Source organism: Drosophila miranda, chromosome 4 (assembly GCF_003369915.1).
Source record: "Drosophila miranda strain MSH22 chromosome 4, D.miranda_PacBio2.1, whole genome shotgun sequence".
NCBI classification, from domain to species: Eukaryota; Metazoa; Arthropoda; class Insecta; order Diptera; family Drosophilidae; genus Drosophila; species Drosophila miranda.
This window is the reverse complement of record NC_046677.1, coordinates 2508669-2531738: the sequence shown is the minus strand read 5'-3', so window position 1 is coordinate 2531738 and position 23070 is coordinate 2508669. Positions and strand designations below refer to the sequence as shown.

The 23070-nt window shown below is 45.0% G+C and overlaps 2 protein-coding genes and 1 long non-coding RNA gene across 7 annotated transcripts in view; all 3 read right to left on the bottom strand.

Annotated features, from left to right (window-relative positions):
- LOC117188775 (NPC intracellular cholesterol transporter 1) overlaps positions 1–23070 on the bottom strand; it is a 250321-nt gene that overhangs the window by 149793 nt on the left and 77458 nt on the right. The gene's annotated exons all lie outside the window — the stretch shown is intronic.
- Positions 8672–19578, bottom strand: LOC117188777. Its single transcript, XM_033393144.1, has 2 exons — positions 19301–19578; positions 8672–10560 (listed from the first exon to the last, which is right to left on the bottom strand). The coding sequence occupies exons 1-2, from the start codon at positions 19361–19363 to the stop codon at positions 10210–10212; spliced, it is 414 nt and encodes a 137-aa protein (XP_033249035.1). The 5' UTR covers positions 19364–19578; the 3' UTR covers positions 8672–10209.
- LOC117188778 lies at positions 12419–12749 on the bottom strand. The gene is made up of 2 exons (XR_004472837.1): positions 12520–12749; positions 12419–12459 (listed from the first exon to the last, which is right to left on the bottom strand). It is a non-coding gene; the product is annotated as an uncharacterized LOC117188778 (long non-coding RNA).

Genomic DNA, 23070 nt, shown 5'->3' with positions numbered 1-23070 from the left:
CTGGACGTGCACATATCGTGCAAAACCTCGAGAACGAAGAAGAGGTCCAAGCCATTCTATTGGAACCGGGATCTCTCTCTTCAAAGGAACAACCTCAGGGAATTCTTTAAGATCGCCAAACAAGCGAACGAAGGGATCGTCTGTGAGGAATACAGACTCCTACTTAGGAGCTACAAGACGGAAATGCTCAAAGCACAACGGAACTCGTGAAGGACTTTCTGCTCCAACATCGAGAAAGTACCAGAAACCGCACGGCTTCGGAAGCTGCTCTCCAAGCAGCCTACCATACAAAGGCAAATAAAGTTAGATGACAGACAGTGGACAGAGGGCAGTGATGAAGCCCTAACAGCACTAATGGCGGAGCATTTCCCTGGTTGCACCGAGGTCGCTGATGCCAAAGAGCACCAGGACCTAGCAACCGAGCACCCCCCCAACAGATCTGTTAACCACTAAGCGAAAAGCTGCTGGACTTGCACATCAGGAATGAGGTAGGGGGACTGATGTTAACCAACCAGCGTGCCTATACTAAAGGGAAATCGGTGGAGACCGCACTACACTCGGTAGTAGCTACCATTGAGAAAGCCCTTCACAATAAAAAGTATGCACTGGGAGTATTCGTGGACATCTCCGGAGCATTCAACAACGTGGCTACGGAAGCAATAACAAACTGCCTGGTAGCGACTAATACACACCCAGCAATCAACCTGTGGATAAGGAACCACCTAGGTTGCAGACGGGTGCAATCAGAGTGGGGCACCGCTTCCATGGTGAAAGAGGCACACAGAGGCACACCCCAGGGTGGAGTCCTGTCGCCCCTCCTGTGGAATCTGGTGGTCGACGACCTCATCAAGAGATACGAAAAGAAAGCCCCAATAATAACAGCTTATGCGGACGACATAAGCATACTTATAACGGGTGTTTGCCCATCGACCCTCAGCTCACTAATGGAACGTACACTCAGGGAGATACGTGAGTGGGCGGAAGAAGTAGGACTCAGTATCAACGCGGACAAGACGGACCTCATCCTCTTTACCAAGAGGTACAAGGTACCGATATGGACCCCCCCGAAGATTAATCAAACTAGGCTAACCCCAAAAACACAAGCATGTGCAAGGACCGCAATGATAAACTCAGCCACTGCCTGCTGCACCTACCACGGAAGGCCTGCAGATTATTAGTGGGAATATTAACGGGCATGCAACAAAGCAACAAACAGAGACAGTTGTAGGAAATGTGACGAACCTGGGGCAACCGAAACCCTGGAACATCTCATCTGCAACTGTCCTGCTCTCTTAAGGGCAAGGAGGATGTACCTGGGCGCGCCAGTGCTGGCATCACTGGAAGATGCCTCCAAGAGGACGCCACAGCAGCTACTGGCCTATGCGAAAAATACCTCGATCCTCGATCCCCTAAACACGTCTGAGAGGCTAGAGCTACAAGGAGACAAGCGGCACAGAGACGACAATCTGAGTGCGTTCGTTCCAAAGGAAGCAGAAGCGACAAAACGACGGCAGCAAACAGCAAGAATCAAAGAACATTGATTGTTGTTGTGTTGCACTGCGTCGGACGGAGACTACAACTACAAGAAGTACATAGAATGTTGCAAAAGCGCCAGCAGAAAAAAGGAGAGTCGTTGCATGAGTTTTTGTATGCGTTAATGGAGATAGCCAAGCCAATTAAACTAGATGATGAGAGTTTAATCGAATATTTTGTGGATGGTATACCAGACGCTAGGGCAAGTAAGGCAATGCTGTACCAAGCTAGAAACTTAAAGGAGCTTAAATTTCAGATCGATGTTTACCAGAAAGCTAGAGGCGGATCCAAGCCGATGAGTAAGAATTGGCCGCTGAGTAATAAAAGTGAGAGTTCGGTGAAAGGGTCGATGGCAGAGAATTTTAGGATGTTTTAAGTGTGGAGACAAATCGCATTTGAGGAAAGATTGTCCCAAAAATGATTTTTCTTGTTTCAAATGTGGCCAACCAGGAAACCGTGCTGCAAGCTGTAATGTCAAGGTCGAAACCAGACAAGAAAAGAGATCGAATACGAACATTATTCGAGATAAGGAAGTCGTTGATAAGCCGTCAGGTATTTTCACTCCATCAGGTTTGGAATTAAAGGATATTAAGTACGCGAATTTGGTATTCCAAGGTTTGATTGATACTGGAGCAGATTTGTGTTTAATTCGCAGGAGGGTATTTTTGAAATTTGGAAATCTTGAACTGATCGGCCAGGAGAAATGTTTAACAGGTATTGGAGACAGTCAAGTTGTAACTTTTGGTAGCTTTTCGATACCAGTGAAAATCGATGAGATTGAAATGGAGGTAGAATTTCATGTCATTCCAGACGAGGATATTGGTTTTGAAGCCATTTTAGGAAGGACTATTCTGGATCATGTTGACATGCAAGTTTCTAAGACAGGAACAAGATTTGTTCGTAGAGTTTGTGGCGAGGATAAAGTTAAGAAACTTGATCAGGTAGCATCGTCCTCATGCGTGGAATTGTTTAATGAATATAAAGGCATTTGCATGTAAAGTATTGACGAAGTTGAGAAGGAGTTTTCAATTGATGTTGGTCATCTCAGTGAAGCACATGCTAGAGAGGTTAGGGGTATGGTAGGAAAGTACCAACCTCAGAGAAATGTAGATGCGCCGATAAAAATGAAAATTGTATTAGTGGATGAGATACCAGTTTTCCAGCATCCGAGACGATTACCGTTGTGTGAACAGGAAATCGTGGACAAGCAAGTGGAAGAGTGGCTGGCTCAGAAGATTATAAAGCCAAGTACATCGGAGTATGCATCACCAGTAGTGTTGGTACCCAAAAAGAACGGTAGCAAGAGACTATGCTGTGATTACCGAAAGCTGAATGAGAAAATAGTTCGCGATAACTTTCCAATGTCACATATGGATACAGTGTTGGAGAAACTGCAGGGTGCAAAGTATTTAACCACGTTGTATTTAACGAATGGTTTTTTCCATGTGCCTGTAGAAGTCGAGTCTCAAAAATATACGTCTTTTGTGACTCAGAATGGTCAGTTCGAATTTTTATATGTACCATTTGGAATTTCAAATTCTCCAGCGGTGTTTACCAGATTTATAATGGCTGTGTTGAGAGATTTGGTAAAGAATAATGAAGCAGCAGTCTATATGGATGACGTTATTATTTGTAGTCAAGATGTAGAAGAGAGTTTGTTAAAGTTGAGAAAAGTACTGAAGATAGCGAAAATGAATGGGCTACGTATAAATTGGAGAAAGTGTCAGCTGTTACGACAAAAGGGTAATTTTCTGGGGTATATAATAGCAAAGAATACGATAAGACCAAGTGATGAGAAGACGAGGGCAGTCGAAAAGTTCCCAGTGCCAGTTGATAAAAAAGCAGTGCAGCGTTTCATAGGATTGACTTCTTATTTCCGAAAGTTTATTGAGGGTTATGCTGTTATTGCAAAACCATTGACAGATCTGCTGCGGAAGGATGTTAAATTTGAATTTAAGGAGATACATCAGGTTGCGTTTGAACAACTAAAGGTAGCATTGATTAGTAGACCTGTTTTAGAAATGTACAACCCGAAGTTGGAGACAGAAATCCATACTGATGCATCAAAATGGGGGTATGGAGCCGTGTTAAACGCAAAAGAGTTTGGAAGACAGCCAATTCCATCCAGTTCAATATATGAGCCGTAGGACTAAGCCATGTGAAGAGAAATATCCTGCTTATGACCTTGAGGTTCTGGCAATTATCGAAGCTTTAGCGAAATGGCGTGTATACGTTTTGGGTATAAAGTTCAAAATTGTCACAGATTGTAATGCATTTACAATGACGATCAAAAAGAAAGACGTTCCTTTGAGAGTAGCACGTTGGGCCATGTACCTACAAGATTTTAATTATGTTATAGAACATCGCTCAGGAACGAAGATGAGGCACGTTGACGCGTTGAGTCGTGTATCTTGTTTTATGGTGACCGAAAGTATAGCTCATCGTTTGAAAGAAGCTCAGCTAACCGACGATTGGGTTAAGGCCGTTAAAAGTATTGTGGAGGACAAGGAATATGAGGATTATTATATTCAGAATCAGATTTTGTTTAAGGATCCGGATAAGGAGCTTATCGTAGTACCAGCTCAGTTGGAAAATGAGATTATTACAATAGCACATAAGCAAGGACATTTTTCAGTTAAAAAGACACAAGATATCATTGAAAAGTCGTATTATATTCCGAAGTTAAAAGACAAAGTATGGCGCGTAATAAATAGTTGTGTCGAGTGTATCATTGTCAATGAAAAGACAGGAAAACGTGAGGGTTATTTGCAACCAATAGACAAGGGTGATAGGCCGTTACAAACGTATCACATTGATCACGTTGGACCAATGGAAATGACTAAAAAACAGTACAATTATATACTGGGTGTCGTTAATGGATTTTCTAAGTTTGTTTGGTTATATTATACACGTAGTACAGGCGTTGAAGAGGTCGTTAAGTGTTTGGAAATTCAGGGGACTAGTTTTGGTAATCCGAACAGAATAGTGACGGATAGGGGTGCAGCGTTTATGTCCAATTTGTTTCGTGAATATTGTGAGAGAGAGAAAATACAGCATTTAATGATTGCCACAGGCGTTCCACGTGGGAATGGTCAAGTCGAAAGAATGCACAAGATAGTGGTGCCTATGTTGTCGAAATTGTGTCAGGGTAATTCCGGTAGTTGGTATAAGCATCTAGGAAAAGTACAGCAAATGATCAACAGTGTTGAGCCGCGAAGTACCAAGGTAACACATTTCAAGATATTGACTGGGCTAGACATGCGTATAGGAATGGATCCAAAAATAAAAGAAATATTGGAAGAATCACTTATCGAAGAGTTGAAAAAGGACCGCGAAAAAATTAGAAAGGAAGTAGTTGAAAACATTGCACGGTTACAGCAGGAAAACAAGAAGAGTTTTGACTTAAAAAGGAAACTAGATAGACAGTATGAGGTTAATGAGCTAGTAGCTATCAAGCGTACTCAGTATGGTACTGGATTAAAGCTAAAAGGAAAGTATCTAGGGCCGTATAAGGTGGTTAGGGTAAAGAATCATGGAAGGTACGAAGTCGAGAAGATTGGGGATACTGTAAGACCCTATAAGACCTCTACAGTTTCAGAACATATGAAACCGTGGCTAGACCCATCCGAGGCGAATGGTCCGTCAGGACAGCCGAATGTAGGAAACGAAGGAAAGAGAGAGACACGAAGCGGTCGTGTTTTCGTCGTGTCGTCGGGATAGAGCAGTAATCGGCTCTGAGAGAGCCGATAGCAAGAGAGAGAGATCAGTCAGTTGTCATTTCAGCCACGCATCAGACGTACACGCATATAATTAGTCACAAACATACTTGTAAAACTTGGAGCTGTTATAATTTTAAGTCCAACATACTTATCAAATAAATGTTACTCGTTGCCATCAAGCAACTTAAACTACTACATGTATGGCCCCTCTGAGGGCCGTCCGGGTCAACCTAACCTAACCTAACCTAACATCGGTAAGCAGGAACAGAACCGTCGTACTCGTACGAAAAGGAATTCATGCTTACCTTATGTCTCATTACAGCACGGATGACCTGACGGTTGTGATGCTGGAAAGTGAGGAAAAGCGCCTTCTGGTGGCTTCCTGCACCAGAAACCATCAACTCGTCATCCGGACGGACGTTAATGCCCACCACAATGTGTGGGGAAGCCCCGATATCAATGACAGAGGTGAGTCACTCTTAGACTTTATACTAGCAACTAATCTATACATAGCAAACGTTGTGGAGGAGCACACCTTCGTAGGTCCTACCTTATCCAACGTGCTATACCTAACACTTGCGACGGGAAACAGTACTCTGGTATCTAGTTGGAGAGTCCTTGAGAGACCCTCCTTTTCAGATTATAAGGACATTCAGTTTAAGTGCGAATTCAAACACTCTTCGAAGATAACAGTCTATAGAAACCCCCGGAATACAAACTGGGAAATGTTTAAAAAGACAGTTACGTCGAAGCTCGCGAATCCGGGCGCAGTGAAATCCGCGGAGGATATAGAGAAGTCCCTAGAGCACCGAGGTGGCTGATGCCAAAGAGCACCAGGACCTAATAACCGAGGAACAACACCCCCCAACAGATCTGTTAACCACTAAGCGAATCCACTGGGCAATAGACTCCAATGCGGGCACAAAAGCACCAGGACTAGACGGGGTATTCCCAGCCATGATGCAGGTGACCAAAGAGGTGATGGCTCCATGGGTGACCCCATTGCTTTCCGCAATATTCACAGCATGTCTAAGTACGGGCTATATCCCTGTCTAATGGAGAACCCCGAGAGTTGTCTTCCTCCCAAAGTCAGGAAAGTGCTGCCATGCGAGTCCCAAGGCCTATAGACCGATAAGCCTTACCTCCTTTATAATAAAAAAACTAGAAAAACTGCTGGACTTACACATCAGGAATGAGGTAGGAGGACTCATGTCAACCAACCAGCATGCCTATACCAAAGGGAAATCGGTGGAGACTGCACTACACTCGGTAGTAGCTACCATTGAGAAAGCGCTTCACAATAAAAAGTATGCACTGGGAGTATTCGTGGACATCTCCGGAGCATTTAACAACGTGGCTACGAAAGACTAGTAGACTGGTAGCGACTAATACACACCCAGCAAACAACCTGTGGATAAGGAACCTCCTAGGTTGCAGACGGGTGCAATCAGAGTAGGGCACCGCACCTGGGCACAGTACTGGATAGTAAACTGGCATGGAAACCCAATATATTGGAAAGGGTGAATAAGGCCACCATTGCGCTTTATGCATCCAAGAAGATGCTCAGCAGCACATGGGGCCTGTCTCCGGCTCTGATGCATTGGATTTACATCTCGGTGGTGCGACCAACTCTGCTGTATGGAGTCTTAGTGTGGTGGCAAGCTACTGGAAAGCAAACGTGTCATAAGCTTATGGAAAGGACTCAGCGACATGCTCTGCTCTGTATTACAGGGGCGCAGAGGTTAACCCCAACAAAAGCACTCGAAACCCTACTTGGAATCGAACCCCTAGACATCCACGCCCGCCTGACTGCAGGAAAGGCAGTACAACGCCTCATCGTTTCAGGAAATATGTCGCCACAAGAATACGGGCATAGTTCAATTGGAAGGGAAATGACCAGATCAACTGATTACATGACCCCCCAAACATGCCTCGACGTAAAAACAACCGCATCTTTGGGACCTGAAGACTGGAAAATCGGAAGAGACCAAACTGAGCACCTCAATATATATACGGACGGCTCCAAGATGGACGGAGGAGTAGGAGCGGTCCTATACTGTACAGACCCTGAGATAAGGCTGTCATATCAGCTACCGGACCAATGCAGCATATTCCAGGTAGAGGTTTTTGACATCAGAAATGCAGCAGAGGTCGCTCTTCTCACTGAAAGAGCGCACGATGCGGTCAACCTATTCGTCGACAGCCAAGCGGCGATAAGATCCATAGCTTCGTCCGCGTTCAGTTCCAGAAGTGTCTTGGCGAGGAGGGAGGCACTAGATACCCTAAGCACGAAAAAGTCAGTGCGGATCTATTGGGTTCCCAGCCACCAGGGCATCGAAGGAAACCAGACGGCGGACGTACTAGCTAAGGAAGGCGTCGGGCTCTCGAATACGAGAACCCAGAACGTGCCTGTCTCCCTTAGAACGCTGCAAAGCGATCTAGAAAAGCAGGCCAGATCACAAACCGAATGCAGGTGGAGGAGCACCACCACCTGCAGAACCGCGAAAATCATGTGCAAGGACCACAATGAGAAACTCAGCCATTACCTACTGCACCTACCACGAAGGACTGCAGATTGTTAGTGGGAATATTAACGGGCCATTGTCGGGCTGCGGCGCATGCAACAAAGCTAGGCATCACCAAAAGAGATAGTTGTAGGAAATGTGATGAACCTGGGGCAACCGAAACCCTGGAACATCTCATCTGCAACTCTCTTAAGAGCAAGGAGGAAAAACCTGGGCGCGCCAGTGCTGGAATCACCGGAAGATGCCTCCAAGAGGACGCCACAGCAACTAGCCTATGCGAAAAATACCTCGATTCTCGAGGACTTTAAAATCCCCTAAACACTGCCGCTACGATTCATACCCCCCTATTCGGACAACTAAGGGACATATTGGCCTATGTGGGGCCCCGCTGAGGGCCCTGCGGGTCAACCTAACCTAACCTAACTACTATTGTGGCGTTTAACTTATCTTTTTTTTCTGAACCTTTCTAAATATAAACATGACATTTTACCGTCGTGCTCCACATTTTGACTCATATGCTCTAGAAAGTCATGTCCTCGAGCGAATTTCGGTCTTATTTGATCATAATATGTGTTTTAACAGTCATATAGCTGCAACAGTAAATAAAGTTAAGGGTGTTTTAGCGTTCATCAAGCGTTGGTCCAAGGAGTTTGACGACCCGTGCGTGACGAAACAACTGTATATCTCGTTAGTACGTCCGATATTGAAATATTGTTCTTGTGTGTGGAGCCTGCAGTATGAAGAGCAGCAGGTTGTTATTGAATACGTGCAAAAGAAATTTGTAATTTTTGCCCTTCGTCCCTTAAACTGGGACTCGGGTAGAATCTTGCCACCCTACCGATCTGGACTAAATCTTATTGACCTGCTGTCGTTGCACCATCGAAAAATATGTAATGTGGTAATGTTCGTGCACAAGCTCCTTCTCGGGATTGTTGACTCCATCTAGACCTACCCGTACTTTTAGGCCAATCCGCTTACCCATATGTGATACCATCTGCATGATAACACAGGCGACCGTCATAAAATACCTCGATCCTCGAGGACTTCAAAATCCCATAAACACTGCCGCGACGGTTCATACCCCCCCATACGACTCGTAATTTGGTCGTCAAACTCTCTGGGCGAATAACCGGGTGATGTGGCATGAAGTATTCGACTTTTTCTGGACCGGCACGCTCTATTGCCTCTAAATGTCCCAACTGGCGATATTCTTTAATAAATTGAACATATTGATCCTTCAGCGCTTGGCTACGATTCAAACTCTTTTCTAAATTCAGGAACCTGGTAAGTGCGATTTGATAAGTTTCGCCTAACTCAACATTAGGATTCTTGAAGGGCAGAGCTACCACTAAATGTCATGAGGCCTCCTGCTTAACATGCGTCACAAAACAATCTTGCAACTCCAGATGATTTTATGAATTTTATGACGACCCAGCCTAACAGAGACTTTTGAAACTTTGGAAGGTGTGCTCCTATTTTGATTTGTCCTGCTAAAATAAGCTTGAAAGACAATGTGACTCCCACTAACATGTCTATATCTTCCCCAGACTGAAATGTAGGGTCGGCCAACTCCCAACTCCCTCCCTGCCCTTTGAGCAATGGTTCACTGGCAACAATGGGTATCTCTCGATGCAGAAGTTCATGGTGCGGCTTGCTGCAAATCCTATATCGCGGACCATTACAGTTTCTAGTTGTATTTCGCTTACTAAAACAAATCAGGCACAGCGAATGCATCTTCGCCTCATGGTAAGGTTGTACTGGTGATGGTTCTTTAAACTTTTGACACCCTTTCAAGCAATGGATGATCAGGACAAACGTAGCAGCTATTGCTGCCTATTGTTGCAGCTAAGGTCGCATTTTTAATCTTACCTCTACCACTGGGTCGGGCCCCATTGCCTCGTCGAACCTCCCTATTTGCCATATTGATTCCTCTGTTTATCAGAAACTGCGTTAACAATGACCACGACGATAACTTCTGGCAATCCCAGTCAACTTCCCACCGATCCATTGTATCTTCATCAAGCTTTGTACGAATTAAATGAAAAATGACTGCATCCAGAATCTCCTTATCGTCAGTTAACGACTTGAGACCTACTGATTGGGAATTCTCATTGTCTACCAACAATCTCAGTACCTCTGAATCGGGTCTTTTTAGCCACTTTAAGTTGAATAGCTCCTGTACATGTGATTGCAGAATAATTGCCTATGAAAATTATTTCATAGCGATCTTTCAATAATCGTAGTGCCTTGCGATAATTAGGCCCTGATAATTCCAAACCCTCAATCGAACTTAACGGTCCAGCTCCTAACGATGATCTCAAATGAATAAATTTAGACAACTCATCCAATTCAGAGTCTGATTCTATTAGAGTAGCAAAGGTGTTGTACCAGATGGTCCATCCCGTAAACCTTCCAGCAAACTCAGGCAGCAATTAATAGGTCTCCTTCCTCGAGGTTCGGTTGCTGCTGGCCTCGAGTTCATTATGGCCTCGATGCCAACGAGGACTGTGGCGAGCTCTTCGGCGGTTAGGAGCGCGCTGCCTACCGCCCGTAGGAGTAGGCTCTTGGCAGTTTTTACACCTGCCTCCCATAGCCCTCCCATGTGAGGAGCTAGCGGCGGTATGAACGCAAATTCGCATCCGTTCTTTGACGCGAAGTCGCGAATTGCGTCTCCTTGCTCCTTGAGCCTGATCCGCAGAGAGCTGAGATGGCGGCTCGCTTCGACGAAGTTCGTCCCGTTGTCGCAATGAACGACTTGGGGATATCTTCGGCGCCCGACGAACCTTTGAAAAGCCAACAAAAAACAATCAGTGGTTAGATCGGAAACTATTTCTAGGTGAACCGCCTTGGACGCAAAACAAACAAAAAGCGCAATGTATGACTTGTATGGGGGCCTTCCGCGAATTTTCAATGTCGTGTGCACTGGTCCACAAAAATCAACGCCGCCAATTGAAAATGGGCGGAGAGCACGGAGTCGATCTGCGGGTAAATTCCCCATGAGTTGCGTCAGCAATCGAGACTTGCATTTAAAATAGCGCATACACGATCGAACTGTCTGACGGCAGACCTCCTGAGCGTTCACTATCCACACGCTCTGTCGAAGGATGCTCACAAGTGCTCGTGGGCCGACATGAAAATTCGAATGGTGCAGATGACGAATATAGCTTCGCATGAATTGCGAGCGCTTAGTCAAAAGCAGAGGAAACTTGGCATCGTATGATATAGGAGCTTTGGCTAGTCGCCCCCCCACTCGCAACAACGAAAAGTTTTACCAAGTCCCTGTGTCTTCATGGATGAATGGGTTCAACCGCTGAAGAATAGGACCAATTGTAGATCCTTTCCTAACCTTTTCAATTTCTCCTTGATACTCGTAATGCTGGATGATTTCGACAATTTTATAAAAAGCTTCATTGTATTCGGTCGGTGAGATAGTTTTTTTTCGAAATTTAGGCTTGGGTCTTTACATTTTCTTATAAAGCGGAACACATACACGAACACTCTAAGCAGTTTGAGGTGTGACGAGAATCCCTCGATGACATCTAACAGCTCCGAACTTCGCACAGCCGCGGTCAACCCGACCGCAGTCTTCCTCTTTTCCAGCTGAAGATCATCGGAGTGTTCGAAATGAGCGTTCTTGGGCCAGTTTTCTTCTTCCTCTTTCAGAAATGATGGTCCTTCGAACCAAATTGACTGAACGATTTCGTCGACGTCACAACCTCTTCAGACAATATCTGCTGGGTTCTGTTTCGTGGGTACATGCCGCCACGTAGCATCATCTGACCACTCTTGAATCTCAGACACTCTATTTGAAACGAAAGTCGACAACGACGATGGATGAGACCGGATCCAATGGAGATGTGGAGATAATGTTTTTTATCCCCAATCGGCCGACTAATTATTTCGAATTAAATAAAACTCGGCGCAGAAATAAAATTACGATATGTTCTTTAATGCGTGACATCCAAATTGCAAGTGTGGCTTGCCTGCCCTTTACATTGCCGCTCCGATCAGTGACATAGACATAAGTAACAAACAAAATAAGCGGCTGAGGGCCAAGAATTAGGTGCTATTTGGCAAGCAGCTATTCACCCAACATTCACCCCCCGTTGGAAGGCAAAGGCTTTCAACAGATCCATCCTGAAGGGGCAGAACCGCTATTTTTCCAACGGCCCTCTTGAAGATGCTTGCGTGGGCGCAGCTGGCGGCTACGCTGGGATGATCGTCGAACGCAGCAATCGGCGCTTCTTTACGAAGGCGGCTTGTCGTGATTACGTCTTGATCATCGGGAACCTCTGTAATTGCATAAAATGGCAGGAAATTTGGCAATGTAGAAACTGTTGAAAGTTGAATTTCATTTGGCGTGGATATGTAGGTTTTTAATATATGGAAAAGTTCGCGCTGCAGTTCCTGATTCTCCGATCGCAGTTTTTCCACTTGCACCTGGCACTCGAGCAGCTGCTTCCTGCATTGCTGCTCTAAGTTTTGGTACTCCAGCGTTGTGGGTCGAAAATCGTCAATAGAGATGCACGAGGAATTTTCAAAAGCGGTTAAAGCTGCACGCTTATTCTCCGAGCTATCAATGCTTCCTGATACTATCTGTTGAGTCCAGGAACGTGAGAATTGCGGATAAAACACAATCGCTTATCTTCATAGGTACTTAGGCGTTGGTTGCGTTTTATTTCCTATTTGCAAAAGGAGGTTAATACATTTTATTCTTATATGTAGGTAATATATCTACGCACGCTTCGTCTTTTCTCCCCGCTCTTTCTTCGACTGCTCAAACTAATGTGACCTTCTTGTCTTTTCATAGTGTGGCCATTTTTCTTCTCTCTTTTTTCTTTATGTAGGGTATCTGTGCCCTTGCTTAAAACTAAGTATATATAAGCTAATTTTTCTCGACAACACTATCCAACCAAGTTTTGTCTCCTGCAATGTTGGCAATTGGGCTGATAGTCGAATCTGTCCGACGCACATTAAATCGAAGAACAAACCAGAACCTATCAACAGATCGATACGTTGGGGCTTGGAGAAATTAGGATCAGCTAGTTTTAGATTATTCGGCATTGGCCAATCCTTTGCGTCTACGCCGAAGTTAGGCTGCATTTCCGTAATTGAGTTGGTGACAATTGCAGCGAAGGAAGCTCGATAGCTTGCGTCCTGGGATTGTACAACTATATGTACAGACTTGCTCGAAGGTAGAATGGAATCTCCGATTCCAGAGATGTGAACATAAGACGAACGATGATCCAACTGCAACTGATCAGCAAGTCTAGATGTTACAAAGTTTGCCTGTGATGCAGAATCCAAAATGGCACGACATGGGATAAGTGCTCCATAACGATCTGTTACATGGACGAGGGCAGTAGGTAGCAAGGCTAGGCTAGGCTGAGATTTCTGGATCGAGGGGGGAGGGCTAGAACACCCGCTTGCTAGAAGCACAGTCGCGGCCTCTTGCTGGATCGATTCCTCGGCCGGTGAAGAGGAAGATGAAGCACCAGTTCCCGATGGAATGTGGAGTAGCGTGTGATGTTTGGCCTGGCAATGCCTGCAAAGTCCTGACCTGCACCTCTGCAATTCATGGCCTTTGTTGAGGCAGTTCAAACACAAGCGGCTCTTCTTTGCTTCTTTGTATCGTTCAAACGCAGAGAGATTCAGGAATGCCTGACATCTAGATATGTAATGCTCGGAGGAATTGAAATGGTTACATATGGGGTTAGGATGGTCGTTACTGGAGGTGATAAGGGTGACAGGTTTGTCTTCTCCCACCTGTTGACTAGGACTTGTTGCCATGGCTGATCCCAAATTCTCCAGCATCCGACATCTCGCTTCCAAAAATGAGGCCATGCTTGACCACCGAGGCAATCCTGACGTCGGCAAGTTTTCTTCCCATTTCTCCTTTGTTTTGTGGTCCAGTTTCGTGCCTATGATGAAGATCAGCAACCCATCCGAAATCTCCTGCGGGGTCGCCAAGGTCTGAAGTGCACGCAAGTGCGAATTGATTTTGTCGCTGAGCGCGCGCAAGCCGATAGCTGAGCCCTTCTCCACCCCTTGCAGCCCGAAAATAGCCTCGACGTGTGCCTGAAAATGTAACAGTTTATTATCGAATCGCAACATTAGCAAATTCAACGCCTTGTCGTAATTCTCCTCAGAAAGTTCCAAGGAACGAATCGTATCCAGCGCAGCACCATCTAGACATCCACGAAGATATTGGAATTTTTCGATGATTGGTATACGATGGTCTTTGTGCACCATTGTCGAGAACATCGAGTGGAATTCTGGCCAATCCATGTAGTTCCCCCGAATCGCGGAAGCTGCAACTCGGGCATTCGAGAACGGCCTATACTATTATAGGCGAACAACGACGAATTCCCCTCGAGAGTATGCCGAGCCGTTGAATTGGCAACATTTACCGTGCGAGCAGCCATCAACTCCCGCGACAGCCTGGACCTAACCTTGACATAAACATTCGAAAAGTCTAGTCGGGCATCATGGGCTAACTGCAGGAAATCCAGCCTTTCAAGGCTCGTTTGAGCGGCATCGAAATCCGCATTCATTCGCTCGATTTGCTCTAAGCGAGCTTGAAGTTCTGCCTCATCTAACTCGGCAAGCTCTTCCTTGGTGAGAAAGCGATCCATGGCCTTTAGTTGGCGCGCGATGGACTCGGCCTTGTGCTTGTAGAAATCTACATCACTCGGCATTGCTGCGTTCGCGACATTGGTAGGCTCAGGTGATGCCATGTTGAGGTTTTAAAAGAGTCACTCAGCACGACCGAAAAAGACACCCTGTATACGTATAAACGTGGGAACCGAAAGCAAAGGGATTACAGCTAATGACTTTAGCTGTGCGGCTGTGCGAGCTGTCCGATTCCGCTTTGAACTCCGCTTGTGTGTATTAGTGAGTTCGCTGCACTGCCTACCGCACTGCACTGACCGAATTGTCGCGACAGAGAAATTAATAGCCAGCAATGCGTGTATGTAGGTGTATGTAAGTGTGTTTTAGCACCGAATTGTGCTTAACCGCCGAAAATTTGCTAGGGCTAACAAATGTCGATCGCGAATGATTATTAATTGACACTGCAACTCAGAGATCACGTCGGGGTCACCAAATTTTATGTGGAGATAATGTTTTTTATCCCCAATCGGCCGACTAATTATTTCGAATTAAATAAAACTCGGCGCAGAAATAAAATTACGATATGTTCTTTAATGCGTGACATCCAAATTGCAAGTGTGGCTTGCCTGCCCTTTACATTGCCGCTCCGATCGCTAAGCGCAGCTTCGCTCGGCCGACGTCGGTAGGCAGACGCAAAGCGGAGATAGCGAAGAGCGAGCTGGCAGAGAGCGTTTAGCAGGGCAAGCAAGCGCAAAGCTTTAACAAACAAATGAGTGACATAGACATAAGTAACAAACAAAATAAGCGGCTGAGGGCCAAGAATTAGGTGCTATTTGGCAAGCAGCTAATCGGCTGGGTTCTGCTCCGAACAGGAGAGTTACCTCTGAATCCGACCAATAAACGACTCGTTCAATGGGCACGTTTAATAGGGGTTTGATTCTGTGACAGAGATCTGCGAGAAGGTGAGCGGCACATAACTCAAGCCTTGGGAGCGTTTTGGTCTTGAGCGGCGCTACTTTGGATTTCGAAGTCAACAATGATATTTTTAAACCTTCTGCAGTTCTGCTACGTATATAGACGCACGCTCCATACGCTCTCATGGAGGCGTCAGCAAAGGCATGTATTTGAACCGGTGACATCGGATCGGAATACACAAACCGAGATATGGATATGTCTTCCAATTGAGATAGTGTATTTTTCAACTTATTCCACGCTGTTTCCAAATGCAGCGGGATCGACTCATCCCAATCTAGTTTGTTAAGCCAAAGCTCCTGCAATAGGACTTAATAAACCAAGGGGGTCAAACAACTTTGATGTCACCGATAGTATGTTCCGTTTTGTCGCTCGGAGACCCATAACTGAATTGTCAATTTTGAACTTAAAGGCATCGTCAGTAGGTAACCATGAGATTCCTAACGCCTTTGTCGACTCTGAATCCGAGATTGCTATGGGTTTGGCTGTGCTCTCAGATGCGGTGATCTCGTGTGAGTTTGAAAACCACTTAGTCAACTCAAACCCAGCGGTCTGAAGAACCTGAGACACTTCGGACTTAATTGCCCTTAGCTCCTCTACGCATGCAGCACCAGTCAACAAGTCATCGACGTAAAAGTCGGACCCAATAACGTTAGCAGCTCTAGGGAATGAGAGCTTCGCAGACTCACTCAACCTTTTCAAACACCGGATAGCTAAGAATGGGGCTGGTCCAGTCCCATAGGTTACAGTGTTGAGCTTGTATAATCTCAAGGATTCAGAAGGGTCTCTTCTCCACACTATGAGTTGAAACTGCCGATCCGCTTCGTTCACCATCACTTGGCGATACATCTTTTTAACATCAGCAGTCAGGGCAAACCTGTGCAGACGGAAACGGAGCAGTGTCGAGTATAATTCCTCTTGAATGGTAGGTCCCACCATCAGAATGTCATTTAAGGCCACCTGTGAGGACGTCTTGGACGAAGCATCGAACACGACTCGGAGCTTGGTAGACGTACTTTGTGGCCTCAGAACACACTGATGAGGGATTACGTAGCGTGGAGTAGAAGGAATCGTATTGTCAGTAGGAGACATATGACCTAAGGAGAGGTACTCTTCCATGAATTCCAAGTACATTTTCTTCAACTCAGGGTCACGATGCAATCGTCTTTCAAGCGACAAAAACCGCCGTTTCGCAACCTCAAAGGAGTTGCCTAAACAATTTGGATCTGACTTAAACGGGAGCCTTACTTCGAACCGAACTGATGATAGTACCTGAGTCGTCTTACGATAGTGTTCTTCACATAGCTTGTGCTCAGGTGTGGCAATTTTCTTGGTAGATGGCATTTCTTCCAGTGACCAAAACTTTTTCAAGGTCCTATCGATGGATACTAGCAACTCTTCACTGCAACTCAAACTGTTTGTAATTTGAGGAGCAGAACTCCTGGAAACATATTTTCCCGACACAACCCAACCAAGAAGGGTTTTCTGAAGAGTTGGAAAGTCAGGACCTTGTTTAATTTGACCAACAGCTAATAATTCAAAGAACGATTCTGCTCCAATTAACATATCTATTCTTTGTGGCTTGTAGAAATAAGGGTCTGCCAGTGGTAGGTTCTCTGGGATTCGCCAGTCAGTCACATTCACTGACTGGTCAGGGTGATAACCTGAAATTGATTTCAGGATCCAAAAATCAAAGGAGAACTCACTACCATTTATTCGCGACTTCACCACTGTGTATTTTATCCTTTACTTGAGAATTAGATTCACCAATTCCAAGCAAGTTAATACAGGACTCCTCTCTACGGATCTGTAAGCGATTAGCGAGGTCCTCGGTAATAAAATTTGTTTGTGATCCAGAGTCGAGCAGAGCTCTGGCCAGAATGTGTTCACCGCTCTTAGTTCGGACGCTAACGATCGACGTAGCCAGAATTACCCTGTCCAACGCTGTCGCATGCAAAACATGTGACGTGGAAGGTTGATTCTGATTTGATGGAGGAGAAGGACTCTCTTGGGGTGGTGGCAACGCGAGACTATTAGCCGACACTGTGTATCGATGCAATAATGTATGATGTGAGCGGCTGCACACTCGACATTTATTGGCTTTGCATTTTACAACAGCGTGGCCTTTTCGCAGACAATTAATGCATAGGGTTGCCGACTTAGCAAACTCAAACCTTTGCATCACCGAGAGACGCGAAAATGAAGGGCAATTTGACACTACATGGTCTCCTGAATTGCAGTAGCTACAAGTTTGCTGAGTTCTACTGTTGGTGGAAGTGGAAGAACAAGCAAATGAACTGCGATTATGTTGCTTGCTTGGCATGACTTTGTCTTGCCTTGGCTTGGTCGATTCTTCAGCAGACAGATGCTGGTATCGACGATTCAAGACTTTCTCAAAGTCGGACCAAAGCGGCAACTTCTCATAAGTAAGCTGTTCATCCCACTTTTGATTCGTCACTGGGTCGACTCTGTTTAAAACGAGATGAATGAGCATTGCATTCGAAATTTTTCTATCATCTCCGATCGACAGTAACGATCCGTAAATCGACGAAACAGTATCGATTAGATTTCTTAGAGATTATGCAGATTGATGCGATATTCTCGGCAGATTGAACAAGGTGAAAATATTATTCGTGAAAATCAAATAATCGTTGTCATATACTCGTTTTAGGCCAGCCATGGCCTTTTCATAATTTGCCTCGGTGACTTGGAACGCCTTTATTGTTCCTAATGCTTCATCAGAGAGGCACGAAATCAAATGATTAAATTTTTCGATCACCGGTATGCTGTTGTCGCTATGGACTAGTCTCTCATAAAGGCTCATGAAATTTTTGAATTCCGAGTGTTTACCACTAAATTTGGGTAATGCCAATTTCGGAAGTCTAGCATGAGTTGGGGCTGAAGAAGACACTGGCTTCGTCTCGCTTGCTGCATCAAAGGCGGCGATAAGCGACATTATCTTTCCTTTGGTGACAATTATCAGCTCTTCCAACTCGGCTGCATATGCATCATCACCTGTTATGTCCTCGATTTGCTCCTGCAAATGGTTAGCCTTTTGAATTGAAGCATTCAAACAATCTAATCTACATTGTAATTCCGGTAATTGCAAAGGAATCGACCCTTGATCTAATCGATCCTCTAAGCGGCGAATGCTTTTTACTCGACTTTTGAGCTTAATCTTTAAGTCTTCAAGAGTGGATTTACTTTTTTCTGCCATAATGTTTGTGTATGAAGATTTTACACAACAAACCACTATTATTTCTATTTATTTATTTATTATTATTTTTTTTTTTTTATATATGTTTGAACGAGAACGATAATCGAAAACGAATTTGAATTGAATGTCGAGGCACGAGGTATCAAGGGAAAGAGTCGTTGCAAGTGACGGCCGAAAACAATATACCCGTTAGATACAGGGTAGCGCGTCACTTGGCAAGTAACAGCTGAAAACAATATACCCGTTAGATACAGGGTAGCGCGTCACTTGGCGCACCGTTAAGCTCAAGAGCGGCAACGAAAATTCTCCCAACAAATACAACGCAAGCAGCAGTGGAGAAGCGAAAGCGAAAACGAAATAATGCACCGGTGCTGCTGCTTGTATGTATGTGTGGGTATTTTCTATACGCCGTGTTTTGTGTTTGAACAAACTTTGTGAGGTTCTAAAGACAAGAAAGGTAGAACAAAATAAAAGGAGGAGGGGGCGTCCAAATAGCGGTTCACATATGTCTGTATGTGTCGATATGTATGTGTTTATGTGTTTTTAGTTATATTTATGCAATTACTAATAAAATGCATGCAATCAAGCTCTACTACATACATATATGTATATCATACGTCTGTGCCTAGAATTGAAGGCGATGTGCAATGTTTTCAGCACAAGACACCTCAAAGAGAGATCTGCATGTCTTTTGCTCAGCCTTCAATTTTCTGCACAAATACCTCTGATTCCTCTTTTGGATCTTTGAATCCAACTGCTACTTTCCTGTCTTTATCGCAGGGCATCCCTCGGCGGTAGCAGAATTTGCACAAAAATTATTGTTGGCGCGACCGACGCGATGATATTTTACAAATTGATTGCCGATTGCACACACACACGACGCGGGCAACGAATATGTTTGCATATGTATACTGCAATTTCTTGTGTCACTGTCACTTATTGTTGTTGCCTATAATTCACTTTACAGTCCACCCGGGGGCGCCATGAAAAATTAGAAGAGTTTTTCTAATCAATTACCGAAAACTTTGGGTGGCTGTAATTTAAATTATTTATTTGGCGGGGCGAAAAACTTGATACGCTCGATCTAATTCAAGGTTGGCGAACAACTATATTTTCTTCACAATTCAAATCTCTTACTCTAGCTAACCTACGGTGGCAAGGCGGGGCGAATTCGCCAAGAGCGAGAGAGCGAGCTTTTATTGCGCTCCCGCTTTGCCCTAGCCTAACTTACACTAGACTTCATAATTCAGATCAATAACTAATAATTGTGGCCATGGATGGAAGGTCACGCAAAACTCTTCTAATTTTTCACTTATGTCTTCTGGCAAAATAGTTTTAGGTGCTGAGAGCTGACGCAACAGAGCATATGTACGTCCAGTTGCCTTTGATATATGTTTAACCCTCGACAGAGTACTGCTGAATGTTATCGCCGGATTAACTGCACAATCTTCGTAGGAAATAGGTGTATTGCCTAGGTATACACTCTCCAGATTTTTTGTATCAATCCGGCCTTTCTCTTTTGTCCATTTCTCAATTAGGGAAAGCATTTTGTTAGACATATTGACACAAAGATTTATTTCATTAACGGGACTACTAACATAAATTTTGACGTTATCAGCATATAAATGTACTTCACAGTTAGACAAGACACTGGGTCCTAACACTGATCCCTGAGGAACTCCCCGTGTAATAACCCTAAAAGTGGAAGCATATGTACCGGATACTACTGCCTGCAATCTATTTGTTAGGTACGATTTAACAAAATAGACCGCAGTCCATGAGAAATTTAATAAGATGGTCAGTTTTGTGTAAAGAATGTTATGGTTAACTGAGTCGAACGTGAACGAGAAGTGTAAAAAAAAGTAACAAAGTTCTTATCGAGTTGCTGTCGAATATCTTCGACAACGAAGTTACAACGCTACAACGTTACAACGCTTTTATAATTAAAAATTGACAGGACGTTATTGACCTTACCTTAGTGTCTCACAAACTGTTAGACATAGTCAAGAGTTGACAAGTCCTTGATGATCACTCCTTCCCTGACCACAGGTACATCGTGATCACTCTATCCCTCGAGTGTCCGAAACCTAATGACTACATTAATCCCAGGAAAGCCAACTGGAAAAAAATATAGCTCAGCCCTGGAGGACTTACTCCCCTCTAAAGCACTAACATGACCGGACACAAAGGACGACCTAGATCGTCTAGCTTTCACAGAAGCATGCAACAAGGCCTTCGCGGCAGCATGCCCCTTTAACAAACCTAGGAGGAAAAAGAAGCCCCCCTGGTGGTAAAAAAAAATAGACATCCCACGTAAAAACTGCAGGACTCTCTTCAATACTCACTGATACTCACTGGACAGACTATAAAACCAGTCTTGCATTATATAAAAAAGAATCTGGGAAGGCCATAAGAGCCTCCTGTCAGAAATGTTGCTCTTAAATCGAGGAAACTTCGGAGGCCGCAAGACTGCAGAAGTTTCTCTCAAAAACTACCCCTTCGGTAGGCTACCTTAAAAGGAATGATGGTATGTGGACCAACTCCATTGAGGAGTCCCTACACATTCTACTAGACACGCATTTCACCGGTTGCACAACCATCGAGCCGGCACACCTCCCAGGAGAGGGACCGGTAACCTTTATGGATCACGTCCTCACAAAACGTAACATAAGCTGGACGATAAACGTCTTCAACCCGTTCAAGTCGCCAGGCCCGGACCGGGAAATACCGGCCCGACTTCAGAAGGCCGGGGACATGGCCATCAACTGGCTAAAATGTGTCTTCAGGAAGATACTGGCGGTACGTACAATACTACTAGCCTGGCTAAAGGCTAGGATAGTTTTCATCCCCAAAGCAGGCAAAGCCTCACACTCAGCGCCGAAAGTCTTTAGACCAATCAGTTTATCGTCTTTCCTACTAAAAACCTTTGGGAGACTTATCGGGTTACATCGGACAACCTTAAGTGGCAGTATGCCTATCCGAAAGGAAAATCTACGAAAACGGCAGTTCATGAAGTAATCTCGAGTGTAGAAAAATTTCTGCATCTCAAAGAATACTCATTAATAGCTGTTCTCAATATCGAGGTAGCCTACAACAACTTTGTACCGGGCACCATTTCAGAAGCCCTGACTGACCGGGGCGTGGACCGTCACTTGGTGATGCTCATTGATCAATTGCTCATATGCAGGACAGTGACATCATCGATGGGATCGTCCGCCCAGTCAAGGTATGTCAACAGAGGCATCCCGCAAGGTGAAGTCCTGTCTCCTCTTCTGTGGAACACAGCAGTCAACAAGATTCTATGTGATCTGGAAGGGGGGGGCTGCAAAGTCGAGGCCTATGCGGACGACGTTGCGATTATCTTCTCTTCCCCAAACACTCTGCGACATAATGACCGCAAAGCTAGCGCAACTGTCGGAATGGACAGAATCGCGCGGCCTGGGAAATCCCTCAAAAACGGAACTCGTATTATTCACAAATAAATACAAGGTCCCCCCCTCAACCCTCCAATACTACAAGGATGCAGGCTCTCCTTTAGCGACAGTGCCAGTTACTTAGGGTTGGTAATTGACAAGAAGCTTAACTGGAACCTGAATGTCAAAGACAGAGTGAAGAAGGCAACGACTGCACTCTACACATGCAAAAAAGCTATTGGGCTAAGATGGGGTATGATCCCAAGCATAGTCCAATGGATATATCAAGCTATAGTTAGACCAATACTACTCTACGGAGTTATGGTGTGGTGGCCGGCCCTATCAAAAAGGGCGATCACCAAGACACTGGGCAAAGTTCAGCGAACTGTCGCCCTCTGCATCAGTGGCGCTCTTCGCACCACACCAAATGATGCGATAAGCGCCATGTTATGCCTCCAGAGCCTTGACCTTGCAGCAAAAGAGCAGGCAGAAATGTCAGCAATACGTCTTAGAGACATTGTCCCAGCAAGAACAAGTTCCAGGGGAGTACACAGAGACTCCCTTTAACACTATCATCCCTCATAGAGACGAATGGCTCGAGGGACTCCCAGGCCCATAAACATCTTCACGGATGGCTCGAAGCTGGACGGCAGGGTCGAAAGAGGAATCTACTCTGAACAGCTAAACATAAGGCACTCTTTCAGGCTTCCAGATCATTGCAGCGTCTTTCAAGCGGAAGTCATAGCAATCAGGGAGGCTCTAGACTGCCTACAAGCGGTTGCCGTTACGGCAACCAAGCTAAACATTTATAGCGATTGCCAGGCTGCGATCAAATCGCTAAGTGCGAGTTCCTCGAACTCGGCCACCCTGACAGACTGCCGCAAATCTCTGCACGAGATGGCTCAGCAATTTGCTATTAGCCTGATTTGGATCCCGGGCCACCGGCACATCGAGGGCAACTGTATAGCGGACGAGCTGGCCAGATCTGGCACTACAGTCCCCCTTCTCCAAGACAAGGAGGATATCTGTATGCCAATGGCCACCTGTAAGCTTATTATAAAAGAGCAATACAAGCGCTT

Coding starts and splice junctions, on each gene's coding strand:
- LOC117188777 (XM_033393144.1), bottom strand. CDS start 19,363: ATGCCCTGCGATAAAGACAGGAAAGTAGCAGTTGGATTCAAAGATCCA. Junction 10,561..19,300: donor ATCCAAAAGAGGAATCAGAG/GTATTTGTGCAG, acceptor GGCTTTTCAAAG/GTTCGTCGGGCGCCGAAGAT.